The following is a 15757-nucleotide window of genomic DNA, read 5'->3' on the forward strand; positions in this document are numbered from 1 at the left end:
CCCGAACTCACACGAATGCACAACACAAATACACTGTTTGTTTAAGCTAACAAAATCTAAGTCTTTAATTGAAAATAGAGTATGCTTGGTACATATAACAACAATATACACTAAAATCACACAATCATTTTTTACTCTATGACTACTTAACCAGCGGTCTTCTTGTTGGTGATTCTAGAGTTCTTGCAATGTTCTGGACGACTGATGTAATATATCCTTATTCACTTGTCCTGCGAAAATCAGCGAAGTCCATAGTACACTTGCATTTATAAATCCTTGCGTATAAAATCCTCATACGAAAATGATGATGCTTCCTCCAATCTCCTTGCGCTGCTTTCTCCAAAAATGGTGTTTCTTTCACCAACCACTCTTTTTCCAGGGAACAGGTTTCTTTAACACAGCTCCGCTGTTTTTTGACAGATGCGTTGCCTTCACAAACCCAGCAAACTCCAGCAATTTGACAGAAGAACTTTTAATCCTTTGATGAGGAAGAGCACTTTTGTGTGCTCGCTGTCTTCTTCGTTGCTGTATTAAAATTAGCTCAATTATTGGCTATATAAACTGGTTAAAATGTACTTCTTTTTTTGAAGCACGAAGACCATCACACACATGTGGAGTTTTCAATCTCACATGACATTCTGTAAAGTCCCAACAAAAGCCTCAAGCTTTTTATATCAGTACTCATGCAAAAACCCATCATCTATTAATAAACCATTACTTCAATCACATTTTCACAACATTGCTGCAATCTTGGGATTTCCCAAGATTAATTATACATTCACATTACATCACTTCCTGGGGGTTTTCCTGATGGTGCAATAATGAACTGGGACTTTCCAAGTTCCAAACATAGCTCTGACTTTGTTTACAATAATTTGGGGGAATTCCAAAATACAAGAGGGTTTCCCATCTCATGAAATACTTTCAGCTTGTAAACAAAGTTAAATAATTAAATTAAATCAAATTACTCAGGGCACATCACACCGCTAATAATCCTGCAGGCGTTTTATATTCAATCGTTCAACGTCCGACAAATGACCGGCGAATTCGTGGCATGTGGCACCAACAGGGACGTCCACCCTATCAGAAAAGTGGCGGAGGAGAGGGTGTTTGAGAGGGTTTTTGACCCCTTAGAGGCAGTGACGTAGCAAGTACTTTTTCAGAGGGTGAACAAAGTGGGGAAAGACAACTTTTAAGGGGGAAAACTTTGACGAAAATGGTCAAATATTGGCTAATAAGTACAAAAGGGCTACAAATCTGATATATCAGAGCAACCAGCGTCCGGGGGCAATATAGAGGTGAGAAACCTTTGGAAAATGAAGGCCCAATTGAAGCCATTTGTCATTTTTTGGATCAATTTTAGCACTATTATTGGGTACTATTTTAGTTTGAAACAGCCGCAAATTGGTGAAACGAAAGCCTAATTGAAGCCATTGAAAAGTTTTCACCATTGTTGTATAATATAAACAATTGTTTTAAAAATAACACGTGGATGTCCATAGCAGAAGCAAAAAGGAAGACTTGTCCATTTTTCAAAATGAAGGTCCAATTGAAGCCATTTGCATGGGGACTGTAGGGCCTATTTACATTATTAGGCCTAGGCCTAAAAATTTAGTTTTAAAAATGGAAAATTTGGAAAATTGTTTTTGGTGCATCATTTTTACACTATTATTGCCTTAAACAAAAAACAAAGAAGGCCCGAACTGAATTTGCAAAATTTAAAATGTTACACTGATCCACTGACACTTAGATAAAAGACTTCAGACTCGTAATTTCAGGTCATGCAGGTAAAGCATGCATGGACTGATATGTTAAAGTCAGTAATAGACCTAAGTCCGTCTTAAATACTGACTTTGGTGACAAAATGTCACGGGCCCTACATATCGACGGGCCGGCAGTAATTTTCACAGGCTTTTGGGCCAAGGAACCACATCTAAGCACTGCCTATAATAATCACAGGCCTATACTATATACTATCCTGGGCCTACTCAATAACGTACAATTTAACCTTTTCCATGTTTTCTCTTCTTTTTCTTTCTTGTCAATCACTAAAACTGGTAGGAATTTGATATTGCGTCCTCTACCCTTCAGAAAGTGCCCCTCCCTCAATACTACTTACATGCATAGGCCTACTAAATTACGTGCAATTTAACTTTTTCTTTTCTCTTCTCTCTTCAATTTTTCTCACTTTCTTTTCTTTTTCTCTCCTTTCCCCCTTTTTTCTACTTGTCAGTCACTAAAGTACTGGTGGAAATATGATATTGCGTCACACACCCTTCAGAAAGCCCCCCCCCCCCACCCCATGATCGATGCACATGTTCGCCATCGGCCTACATCCGGCACAAGCGCCTGCGAAACCTTGCAAACACCTGCGGTATATAAACGAAAGAATAACGAACAAACCCAGGGTATATACAGAACAGTACGAACACACATCGGACAACTTCCGAACATGTGTATTCAGCACACTCCGTTTCAAGTTTTGTGCATGCACAAAACTTGAAACGTATTGTCGACGGACTAAACAAACATCACCTAACACGAAACGCTTTTGGCGGATAATAGCAGGACATATGAAGAACATAAAACGAACATTGACGAACACTAACGGATTTGCTAAAATACCATCCGTTTCTTATACGGAAGACCGATCCGGTGTAGTGTGACACTAACACGGTCTGGGTCAACGTACATCACCGAAGGCAAAAATGTGCTATCCGGTGGTGAAGGCCTCACAGGAACGTATTTGCAACGAACACGGGCCGAGTGCAACGAACAAAGAACGAACATGAACGAAAGGAGAGCGAACAAACTCCGGCAATATGCAGCACCATACGAACACACATCGGATAAATACCGAACATGTGTATTCGGTACACTCCGTTCAAGTTTTGTGCATGTACAAAACTTGCCGACGGACTTAACGAACATCATGAAACGCATTTGGCGGATGATAGCAGGACATAAAAAGAACATAAAACGATCATTGACAACGGATTTACTAAAATACCATCCGTTTCTTGTACGGAAGACCTATTCGGTGCAGTGTGACAGGCGCATAATGCTGCAGTACTATCCGGGGAAATAAAGTAGGAAAATATATGAGACTAAAACCCATTGAGACTAAAACCATGGGCGGCACATCCCCGTATACATGTGAGTACCCGGGGGGGTGTTTAAAGGGCAAAAGAGTGCGCACGAAAAATGAACAAATTTCAGAGAATACCGGTTGACACTTAACCCGATCTTCAATAAATAACATTAATAAATAACCTGACTGATTGAATTTGCAACTAACATTGAATTAGGCGTTCATTGATAGGATTTCGGGCATGATCGCTTAAACACTCGTATAAATCAACGATCATGCCCGAAATCCTATGAATGAACCCCGTTCATACAACATTCTGAACATTGTTCAAGTAGCAATACAAATAATACATGCGCGTGTAGGCCTACGCAAGGCTAGCAAATCGTGGATCGCGTTAATTAGGTTAAAACTCTGCGTGACGCAGCTTGTTTAAATGCCCTGTGTAAGCTTAACGGCTTAAGTCCAATCAGAAACGAGAGCAAAAGAACCCCGCTTTTAAAACTTCCGGGCACATTGATTCGTTTTATAAGAGATATACCGAAAAACTAGATAAAAAGACCCACCCCGAAAAAAGTTTACCAAAATTATTTTTAAACATTATTATAATCCTACATGTAGTATTTTTTCGTGAACTATAAGTATTTTAGATCGACGTCAGAAAAACTCGCCGTTTCGGCGTGGTAAAACTCGCCGTTCGGCGTGGTGAAACTCGACCAGTATAGCGTACTGCTCGACCAGTATAGCGTGCTCCTCGACCAGTATAGCGGGCTCCTCGACCAGTATAGCGGGCAAAACTAGCATTTATGAACGATGTGGCTTGCCATATCTGTGCACTGTGAGTGAGACCACCCTTTGCAGTCCATACATAGACCCACTCTTCAAATGGAGCAGAATTTAAGAAAAGGTCCTCACATACCAAGGATCTGTTGCATGACAACGGGCAAAGTTGTGTAACAACTTACCCACATGGTATGTTTATATAAAAACACGTGTACAGTGGCGTCGCTGCCGGGGGGATTGCCTATTTAGGCCCCCGCCCCTTAGTGCAAGGAAAAAAGAGGAAAAAGGAGGGAGAGAGAGGAAAGAGAGAGGGAGAGGAGGGAAAGAGAGATATTGGAATCCATACGGTATGTAATACCATACGATTATTATCAATACGCCTGGCGAAATTGTCTATTTGGGCCCCCGCCCCCTAGTTTGGGCCCCGCCCCATACATGCTTGCCCCCACTGGAAAAAATCCCAGCTACACCGCTGCACGTGTACCTCGCCTGTAGGGCAGAATGACAAGTCATAACCTCAGGCTATTTTAAACACATGTTTACTCTATATTCATATAACAAAGTCGTACCTATTCACCCTAAGGATATTGCCCAATAAAATAGAACATGTATCATGTGTATAGAGGGTATAAAGAATGATAAAACAAACGCTGGTTTTGCCCAAACTTATTTGATATTAGAAGGACATTTCTCGTATTCAGAATGCAATTCGATATGCCTGATGTGCTCTCATGTCCCACAAAATATGCCACTGTGCAAACGTCGCTATCCGAATCCTTAAGCAAGCTATACAAGAGAATATTTAAAAATAATAACGAGCGCTTTTAAAAACATGAAATTCTAGCAAAGTCTGGCGCTTTACTAACTGAGCTAATGGGGTTGAGACACAAAGTCCTGCGCTTTACCAACTGAGCTAATGGGGTTGAGACACAAAGTCCGGCGCTTTACCAACTGAGCTAATGGGGTTGAGACACAAAGTCCGGCGCTTTACCAACTGAGCTAATGGGGTTGAGACACAAAGTCCGGCGATTTACCAACTGAGCCGGCGCTTTACCAACTAAGCCGGCGTCAACCCCATTAGCTCAGTTGGTAAAGCGCCGCGGCGATTTACCAACTGGGCTAATGGGGTTGAGACACAAAGTCCGGTGCTTTACCAACTGAGCCGGCGCTTTACCAACTAAGCCGGCGTCAACCCCATTAGCTCAATTGGTAAAGCGCCGCGGCGATTTACCAACTGAGCTAATGGGGTTCCAGGTTTACTCTTTTTCGTATATAACTAGGCCTATGTGTATCGATGATTTGCTCAAAAACCTTTATACTTTTGTGGATGGGCTACTTCATGTTTGCATGTTTTAAAAGCGCTCGATAGTAAGCACATAAATTATTATGCTAACTATCGAGTTTTGACGGTAATCATACTAATGATGTTCATTGCGATTTGATTTCAATATAGGATTGATACGGTGACAATCAAGTCTTGTAATCATGAAGATTTTGTCGACCATTCTGATGGGGACCCTGGCTTTTTACATTGGTGTTTGCATAACAGCTAAGCAAATAACAAACTAGTTCTAGTTCTTTCTGCAATAAGTTGTAGAGTAGGTTTATCATAATTATCATTTTTCAGCAAAATAAAGATCAAAATATGGCACAAATGTAGCTTTTGATGTGATGAACATGAGGCCAAATTAATTAATGTCCACAATGGTGGGAAAGGGCCATCAAAGCTTATACAGGGCCAAATTCAAAATTTCTCATATGTTGAAAACCACACCAAATTAATCACTTGGTGAAGTGCCACAGGGGTCCACATTACAGAAATACTCCGATTCTATTTTAAATGGTCTCAGTGGCTTCATCTTTCAAAACATTTTCAAATTCAAAATATTTTTTCAAATCTTGGATGTTTCGTTGCCTAGAAAACTTGAGGAGAGATGGTCAATCCCCATTGAGCTCTATGGACCTTGACATACAGTGCACAAAAGAATTACGGTACCCCTGGGAAGGTACCAGTTATGTTCATCCCTGTATATCCTAAACACAGACAGATATGTCATAGGTTGGAACCAGCAGCCAAAAGCTGCATCTTTTAGCTCGGATTTAAGACCTCATTCGTTTAAGTCGTTTAAGAAATGGTGATCCAAAAAAACCCAAGGAAGATGCAAATTCAAAAGTTGCAGTTTGCTCACACTAATCCGACGAGCAGTGGCGTAGATTTCTTTTTGACATTGGGGGGATGGGGTTGGAAATCGGTTTTGACGGTATAGTGAATTCAGCACCTTTTGGCGACAAAATAAGTTCATGGTACAAATGCGCGTGAAATTTTGTCATTTTGAAGCTAAACTGTTGAAATATGGTGCAAAATGGACTAAATTCCCTCGAAGCGCGAAAAAATGTGCACTTTTGGGGCTAAAATGGCCCAATATGAGGTTAATTTAGTCAGAAACCCACATACAGGCATCAACATTGGGGGATGATTGTATGGACTATCCCCTGGCAAAATATTAGGGATTTATTCCCCGGGATCTACGCCTATGCCGACGAACCAAATGATGGTTAGAATTCATTTCGCCATTACTGGGGGGTATCCGCACCAAACTGGGGTTATAACTGCCCAATTGGGTAGAAAAGCGCTGCTGCAAAATCAATTTTATATTGTATTGCATTGTAAACTTGTCACACGGGTGAAGGAACACAGCTTCAAACTCCAGCAAAGCCGGCATCATTTCACATTTCAGGTTGGATGCCCCCCATCAATGGTTGCCATTGAGGCGTAGGAATGCATGGAATCGGATTTGTGTAATTCTCGAACAAGAGAACTAGCGCCGCACACCGATATCGCCTGGTTAATAATTACTCGGTACAGCAGAGACACTAAAATCAATACCCGGGATCGATACACATGAATGTGCTGTGAACGCTTTAATATTCAGACGATAAATCTTTGGATACCGGGGTAGAAAATGATGAATATCTTCCGCAATTTTTTTATTCTAAAGAAACCACATTTTTTCCTTGCACTTGAATATATATGTTGAAAGGATATGATAGTCTTTAGCTTGCGTATTGCTAAAGAACCGTGCGGATTGAGCTCAAAAACTGACAAAAAGTCTGATTTTATATGTGCCGAACTATAGCGCAGCGTAGGCCACTCGTGGAGGCAGTCTAAAAGCAGATGACCTCATGGCGCATACCATGCTCACTCACACACAGAGAGGTCAGTCACCGGGCTATTGTCAATAGCCTTAGTCGGATGTCCCTCAGCCCATTATGCATCTCAAAATGACCATGCGTGGCTGTGGATTCAACCTACCATGACGATTTCTGCCATGGAGATATCGGGGCGATGACACTGTGCGCCGTGCTTTCCATAGATTGGCACATTAAAACTAACGTCTAGTGCTGCAGATTGGTGCATCATATCAAACCTGTTGTGCATTTTCCCGGAAAAACACAGTAATTGGCACAGATGTAGCTCTTGATATGCTTAACAAAATTAATCTGCAGTAAGGGCCAAAAATAATTTCTTTCAAAGTTGGTGGAAAAAGATCTTTTAAATTTTTACAGGGGTTGCATTAAAAATTATGTCAAAATTATGTCAAAGTAGCCAATAACTGTACTCTGTAGCTTTGATTCAAGACCGCATTTGTTGAAATTCGTTCGAGAATTAAAGAAACGGTGATCTAAAACCCAAGGATGGAATGAAATCAAAAGTTGCACTTTTACGTTCTAATCAATGAAAGCACGGCAAGTGCTAGTGCTGCATAATGGTGAATTTATTGTGCATTTTACCGGAAAAGAACATAAATTGTTTATTTTGAGGAAAATATGATATAACAATACCATGACCATGATAATTCTGATTGAAAGCAATTTTAGGGTAAAACGACCTAGTATTATTATAATAATAATAGCATAATATAGGCGCCATGTTCCAGAGATTATTATTAGCTTTGGATATTTATTTATTTTATTTATTTATCACCGGACTTACCCGGGTGAAAAATCAATAAAATAATTAAATTGCCAAAGCTAACGTTAAATACGGCGCCTCCGCCTAATGTTTGTTATTGTTTTTTGAAATGCATTGCTTGAAGTGTACTTACTTGTATATATACGGTGTGCAATAAGTGATTGTCCCCTTCCCTTTCATACCTTCCTGGCGTAGAAAGATATATGAAAGAGCAAAGAAACACTTAATTGACTGTACCCAAATGTATGAACTGCATTTTGCTTTTTAATGCCTCAAAAAAGAGGCAAGTTACGTTGATTTATGTAATTAAAGGGTAATTACTTGTACCGGAAGAGGAAGGATCGAGCGAGTGAGTGGGGGTGTTGTGGGGTGTGTTCGGGTGTCAGGGTGAGCATCGGTGTATAGAAACACATAGGCCCACACCCAGTATGTTCCTACAAACCCACATCATGCATTTGGACCAAAAAAACCAAACCACACCCCTAAACCCACCCCACCCCCTAATGTAAGCACATGCCATCAAACATTCTTCCGGAGGTACAAACTACAAACATGCATAATTTCGAACATTTCTAATAAATTGGCATAACTTTGTCAAAATTCTGTCGATTTTTATGAGATAAAAAGCAATGTAGGCCTACAGCTTATAATTGGTGCAAGCACATAACATGTTCTTATGACAATGTTTCCTTTTCCAAAAGCCCAGTGTAGTCATTATTCTGGCAAAGAAGTGGACAATCACTTATTGCACAGTATATAAGTGTTCTATCATAGACTCTTTTATTGAAACAAAAATTTCGTATTTCTCTTGAAGATGCCAAATTTAATTATGAAGAGCCTGACGAGCACGTGGCGACGACCACGACTGCGCCCGCGCCCACGACCACGACTGCGCCCGCGCCCACGACTGGAGGCCCAGTGGTTAGTGATGCTGACGGTAATCCGGAAATGATGAAGAGATGGAACTTGAAGTAAGATATGAGAGGGCACAATAGTAATTCACAAAAACTGATTTAGTCCGCAACTTGTGGTCCAGAAGCACTATTATGGTCTAGGACTACAATGCTATACGGTATTGGCAGTGTGTTAGTTCCAAGTTTTTGATATGGAAGTAAGTGGTCATGGCCTCAGCCTTCTCGGGCTTGCAGCCTATATAATTTTACTTTAGCTTGGTGGTACCAGGGATCCTTGATGGTACTGTACCAAAAGCACACCTGTCTAAGTTACTTTGATCAGGGATATGAAATTCCCTGATTGAATACATAGTAGGCCTACTCCGTTTAGTAGGAATATGGCCACACACCTTCCACTTCATATGAGATATGAAGGCAGCGGCGGCGCCACGGGGGTTGGGGTGGGGCATGGTGATAATGCCCCCGGGTAGAACTCGTTCCCCCCCAGGTAAAACTCAAAATTACGAAAATTGCCACTTTTTGCAGCAATTTTGCGGCGCAAAATTTGTTGTTTTTGCCCCCCCCCCTCCTGAAACTTACTTTGCCCCCATCCCCCCCCCAAAAAAAAATCCTGGCGCCGCCACTGTATGAAGGGTCATATTATAGAGACAAGAAATCAAGAATATGAATTGAAATTGGATGAATGACCTTTGACCTCGTTCCAGATCATTGTTATTTAAGGAATGCGCAGTTGGTCTAAACTGCAACAGATTTTAGCGACTAATCTTACTATAATTTACCAGAATCTGTCTGTTTGTTTGTCTGTTTGTCTGTCTGTCCGCCTCTTTTCTCGGAGACTAGGGGTCGCACGTTCCTCAAACTTGGTGGGTGGATGCAGCTTGGTATGAGGAAGAACGAGTTTATATTGGTTTAGTGGGTGCGTCTTGACCCAGGACAGAACAAGTTTGTATTGGTTAGTGGGTCAAGGTCACCAGAGGTCATCTAGGGGTCAAATTAGTAAAAACTGTCATATGGGCATGAAACTTGGTGGGTAGGTGCATCTTGACCTAGGACAGAACAAGTTTGTATTGATTAGTGGGTCAAGGTCACCCAGGGGTCATCTGAGGTCAAATTAGTAAAAACTGTTTTCCGCCTATTTTCTCGGAGACTAGGGGTCGCACGTTCCTTAAACTTGGTGGATGGGTGCATCTGGACCTCAAACAGAACAAGTTTGTTTCAGTTAGTGGGCCAAGATCACCCGAGGTCATCCAGGGGTCATCTGAGGTCAAATTAGTAAAAACTGTCGTATGGGCATGAAACTTGGTGAGTCAAATTTTTGGAAGGTCATTCTGGGGCCATCCGGGGTCACCCAGGGGTCATCTGAGGTCAAATTAGTAAAAAATGTCGTATGCGCATGAAACTTGGTGGGTAAAGTCACCTTTTAGAGTCAAATTTTGGAAGGTCATTTTGGGGTCATCCAAGGTCAAATTACTAAAAACTGTCATATGGGCATAAAACGTGGTGGGTACAGTCAACATTTAGAGCCAAATTTTGGAAGGTCATTTCGAGGTCACAAGGGGTCATCTGAGGTCAAATTAGTAAAAACGGTCCTATGGGCATAAAACTTGGTGAGTACAGTCACCATCAGCCAGGTAATCGCGACAGCCGAGAACCGCCAAATACGGGTAACCGCCTAGTGTCTATAAAATGTAATCAGGAAATCAAATAGCCATTGATGTTCGACGATATAATGTTCTCGTATGATTTGTAACATGGTCGTACCAAGTATTCTTATGGTATCTAGTATAGTACTGCATATTAGAATTGGTCCCAAGGTGTTACAAACAATATACTTGGCAAACACACTCCGCGTGGGTCACTTATTAGGAAAAAACAATTGACACCCTTTGTTTAAGGGATCTGGAATGATCGTTTTGAGTGTTTCGAAAGTATTTTTTATGAGAACATGAGAGTACCTCAGACGTATCGAATTGCTTTCTGAATACGAAGCATGTCTTTCTGATATCAAATAATTTTTTTGAAAATCACGATATAATACAAAGTTTATGACAAATTATAAAAATTTGATATTTTTCAAATTTTTGATATATAACAGTCCTCGAAGTAAATTTCATAAATCTAATGATATATTCTTAAAGTGTATGTAGCTGGGAGGAAAAGCCGACGATCAATTGAAAATTTTGACCTTTCGTATTGAAGATATGGATTTTTTTTCCCCAAAAGACCTATTTTTTTTTGTGTGGTTTGGGAAAAAAATCCATATCTTCAATACGAAAGGTCAAAATTTTCAATTGTTCGTCGGCTTTTCATCTCACCTACATACACGTTAAGTATAAATCATCAGATTTACAAAGTTTACTTCGAGTACTGTTAAATATCAAACATATCAATTTTTAATGATTTCCCATAAAATGTGTATTACATTGCGAATTTCAAAAAATCCAAATTATTTGATATCAGAATGACATTCTTCGTATTCAGAATGCAATTCGATATGTCTGATGTGCTCTAATGTTCCACAATAAATACTGTCCAAACGTTCATACCCCTTCCCTTAATCCCAGAACTCACAGGCCAAAGTTTATACAGAGTCAAAATTCAAAATTGCTCAAATTTGTAGATATACAACATCAATTCCAAAATATTCCTCTATACATAAGGATGCAGCAAGTATATAGGTAGTTATTTGAGGAAAAGTCGAAAGTCAACATTTGAGTTCCACATGAGTCAAAGTCAAAGTAGTCCCAAAATGTTCTAATTATAAATCCATTCCCATATGAAAAGGATTGGCTACAAAAACTATTCTCTTATAACATGTATAAATGCATCTACGCACAGTTTCCACCTCGATACACCCGAGTACACAGATATTTCCAAAGCACAGCGAGTCTAGCCTCTACGCAGTCTGTGATTATACTACACGGTTGAGCGCATAGCATCATAAGAACTGTGTGAGATCTAGTGAAAAATAGGAATCTGTGATTGGTTTTTGTCAAAACTTCAAGTGTTCCCTTCATGCAATCAGAATTTTTGTATATCGAACTTAAGCTAACACTTCCCCCTAAAAACACTCTTTTCATTGCGTAAACAGATAACGCAATGCAATGTTTATAGAAAGGTGAATGTGGTAAATCTGTTGAAAACGACATATCCAAGCACATTTTTTGACCAAAATGTAGATTTTAAAAGTCAAAACCTCAAGTGTTCCTGACAATATTTTTCAGATTTTATGTCATTAAATGAAAGAGCACACTTATATTGTTCATATACTAGCTTCATGTTAATGAGCAATGGCCAGTTCTCTTTAAATTGCAAATCTTGTGAAAAAGTTACTATTTTCGCGTGTTTTATCATACGGTTGTAAATTCAATGAACTATGACTTTGCTAAAGAGCGATTACAAATTAATATGACACATTCAGTCCTATTGGTTGTGACCTAATTTATTATATTTCCTAATTTGTTATATTTTCGCCTAAGGGGAGACAGTGCTTAGCACTGCCGAGGAGCTTAAAGTTACCCTTACCAGCACCTTTTGGTGCTGGGTTTCCCATGGGTGTTTCTATCTATCCCAATGGGTGCTCCGTTTAAGGGTGGAAGGAAATAGCAAACCACCACCTTTCACTTTTTCCATCTGTTATTGCCATGTGGAGAGGGCTGGTTCTTTACCAGAGTGAGGATGCGAGCTTCCTCTGCCACCCTAGCTCATTCCTCTCTGTCACTCTTTCTGCAACTTTCTTCTTGACTAATTTTATTTGTTCTTCTCTTTCGCAAGCCAGTTTACCAGGATAGGTAAGCCAATTTAGTTGGCTTTGTTAGTTGTTCAATCATTCACTCCTTGGTTTGTCTGGGATACCAAGCTTTTATCCTACTGCTAGGGTTAGAGGCGCCTGATCCTTGGGATAATCATGACTCAATTATTGATTTCATTCTGGGGTACAGGATACAGATCCCCAGTCTGAAGGTGACGGCGCATCCCACATGGACGACACCCTACTTCTTTGTGTTGTCAGGTCAAAGCTAGTGTGGGCGCAAACTGGTATTGTGACTATCTCTCCTCTCTTTTTTGTATATTTATTTATCAATTTACACCACTTCTCCCCAGCTTAGGGTTACATAGACATTGTTAATAGGATAGACCAACTTAGTTGGTTAGTTAAGCCACTGGGCAGCAGCAGTGGTGGATGGGGTCTGGTGGCAGAGATCAGTCTTGATACTATCCGGATAATGCCAGCAGTCCTTGAAGATCCTAGTTAGTTGGATTTCTACCAAGTTAGCTGGTACTGCGGGGCAACCTGGATCCTTCCCAGTCGTCACACCTCGGTGTTCCATTGGATCCGAAGTATTCCAGGTCCAGAGAGTTTCAGAGCTGGTGCGCAACAACTCTGGTACTATAAATTGTAGCGTAGGCGTATGTCGGAGCTGTGAAAAGCCCTGTAGCGAGGCAGAGAAGGTGGTGATGGCAGGCTTGAGTGGCTGGAAGCTGTTAGCTGTATCTGCCCATGCAGGCGGGCTGGATTGTTAGGTCGCAGATTTTCTGATGGATGACAGAAACCTGTAGGCGCCATTCAGCATGACCGAGCAGCCCTATTTAGGGATAGCACTGCTTGCCTTAACCTGAGGAAGCCCCGATAAAAAGAGGGGTAAACAAAGCTCATCTAATTGAATCTGGCCGGCTAGCCGCGGTCGGCGGATCCTCCACCTTGCGGTAGAAAACAACAGAAGAAAGAAAAAGAAAGAAGAAAGAAGTTGACCTTGGGATCGTGGAATGTACTAACTCTTCTTGATAACTCCACTAATCGACCTGAACGTCAAACGGCACTGGTTGCTCTTGAGCTTGGCCGCTACAACATTGACATATGCTGTCTTCAGGAAACACGCTTCTCTGGTCAGGGCCAACTTTGTGAGAAAGATTACACCTTCTACTGGTCTGGGAGAGATCCAAATGTTCGCAGAGAGGCAGGTGTTGCCTTTGCTATTTCCAATAACATTGCTAAGGACTTAGTCTCTCTTCCTCAAGCCATCTCTGATAGACTGATCAAGCTGAGACTGCCTCTGAGCCAAGACCGTTACATGACCATTATTTGCTGCTATGCTCCTACGATGTCACACACAGATGAATCCAAAGAAATCTTCTATGAACCCCTTAGAGCTAGTGTGAGGAAGATCCCACGTGAGGATAAGTTTATGGTTTTGGGAGATCTTAATGCCAGAGTGGGCAGTGACATTGCTACTTGGCCATGTATCCTTGGGAATCATGGGAGAGGTGCTTGTAACTCGAACGGGGAACTACTGCTCTCATTCTGTGCTAAGAATCAGATGACTGTGTCCAATACCTACTTTCAGATGCCTGACAAATGGTACTACTCATGGCAACATCCTCGCTCAAAACGCTTCCATCTGCTGGACTATGTTCTTACAAGGCAGAGAGATATCTGTGATATCACTTCCACCAGAGTTATGAGAGGTGCAGATTACTCTACAGATCACTTTCTTGTACGGACAATATGTAAGCTGCATATCAAACCCATGAGGAGGAAGACAAAGCCTAAACTCCCCAAGAAGGCAAATGTTAGAAGTCTCATCGATAACCTGGAAACAAGAGCAAAATTCCAGGAAGCACTAACTGTAACACTGGATGCACTGAGACTGCCAAAGGAAGCTACAATCAATGAACAATGGCAGTCTCTTATAGTAAGGCAACCCAAGAGGTTATGGGAGAACAGTTAAGCCCACCACTCCGTCGCAATGCTGATTGGTTTGATGAGAACAATGAACCAATCCAAGCTCTCCTTCATGAGAGGACAGTTGCCAGGAATGAGATGCTCAGGACAGGGCTCCGCTCGAAAAGCAGAAAGTTTAAGGAGTGCAAAAGTAATGTCCAAAGATCTTTACGTCAGATGAGGGATGAATGGTGGAATAAGAAAGCAGAAGCCGTGCAAGAGCTGGCAGAGAGTGGTAACTCTCAAGCTTTCTTCACAGCCCTGAAGGAAGTCTATGGACCTAGGCATTCAATTGCCTCTCCTCCTCTTCTCAATAACTCAGATGGCAGGAACATTTTCAGGATCTCCTTAACCGACCATCTAGCACTGCACCAAATGTCTTGGATAACCTTGTAAAACCATCAAGCAAAACTGGAATGGAAAAGCCGCTAAACATGCAAGAAATTGAAGATGCTGTCAAGTCTATGAAGAATGGTAAAGCTCATGGAATGGACGGAATTCCTTCTGAGGTGTACAAGTTCGGCGGGCCTTGCATCATCCAAGCTCTGTGCAGTTTTTTCCAAAACTGCTGGGGTGCAGCTGAACTGCCCCAAGAATTTAAGGATGCAATGATTGTCACCATTTTTAAGAAGGGTGACCGCACTCAGTGTGGTAACTATCGAGGGATATCCCTGCTCTCCACTGCTGGTAAAGTTCTTGCAAAGATTCTCCTAGCCAGATTACAACAAGTTGCCAGTAAGATACTACCTGAAAGCCAATGTGGGTTCAGAGCCAGTCGATCCACAATTGATCCAATCTTCACCCTGCGCCAGCTTCAGGAGAAGTCAATAGAACAGCAAAGACCACTTTACATGGTCTTCATCGACTTCACCAAAGCATTCGACACCATCGATAGAGAATTACTTTGGAAACTACTGGAGCATTATGGTTGTCCAGATATCTTTGTCAAGATCATTCGTGAATTTCATGTTGGAATGCAGGCAACTGTTCTAGTTGATGGTGATACAACTGAGTCCTTCCCGGTTTGCCATGGTGTTAAGCAGGGATGTGTGTTGGCACCGACCTTGTTTGGTCTCTACTTGGCAGCTGTTGTGGAAATGTCATCTGACAACCTATCAGATGGTCAGCATGGAGTTTTCCTCCGTTCTAGGACAGATGGCAAACTCTTCAATCTAGCCCGTCTACGTGCCAAGACCCGTTGTCAAGAAGTCTGTGTGCAAGAGCTTCTATAATGCTGATGACACCGCCCTGGTAGCTCAATCCATTGAAGACCTGCA

The 15757-nt window shown here is 41.4% G+C and overlaps 1 protein-coding gene across 1 annotated transcript; it reads left to right on the forward strand.

Annotated features, from left to right (window-relative positions):
* Positions 1-8803: 8803 nt before the first annotated feature.
* LOC140163557 (craniofacial development protein 2-like) lies at positions 8804-14487 on the forward strand. Its single transcript, XM_072186871.1, has 2 exons — positions 8804-8815; positions 13438-14487. Exons 1-2 carry the CDS (start codon positions 8804-8806, stop codon positions 14485-14487), a joined length of 1062 nt encoding a protein of 353 aa, XP_072042972.1.
* The last annotated feature ends 1270 nt before the right edge of the window (positions 14488-15757 follow it).

Source organism: Amphiura filiformis, chromosome 11, assembly GCF_039555335.1.
Source record: "Amphiura filiformis chromosome 11, Afil_fr2py, whole genome shotgun sequence".
Taxonomy (NCBI): domain Eukaryota; kingdom Metazoa; phylum Echinodermata; class Ophiuroidea; order Amphilepidida; family Amphiuridae; genus Amphiura; species Amphiura filiformis.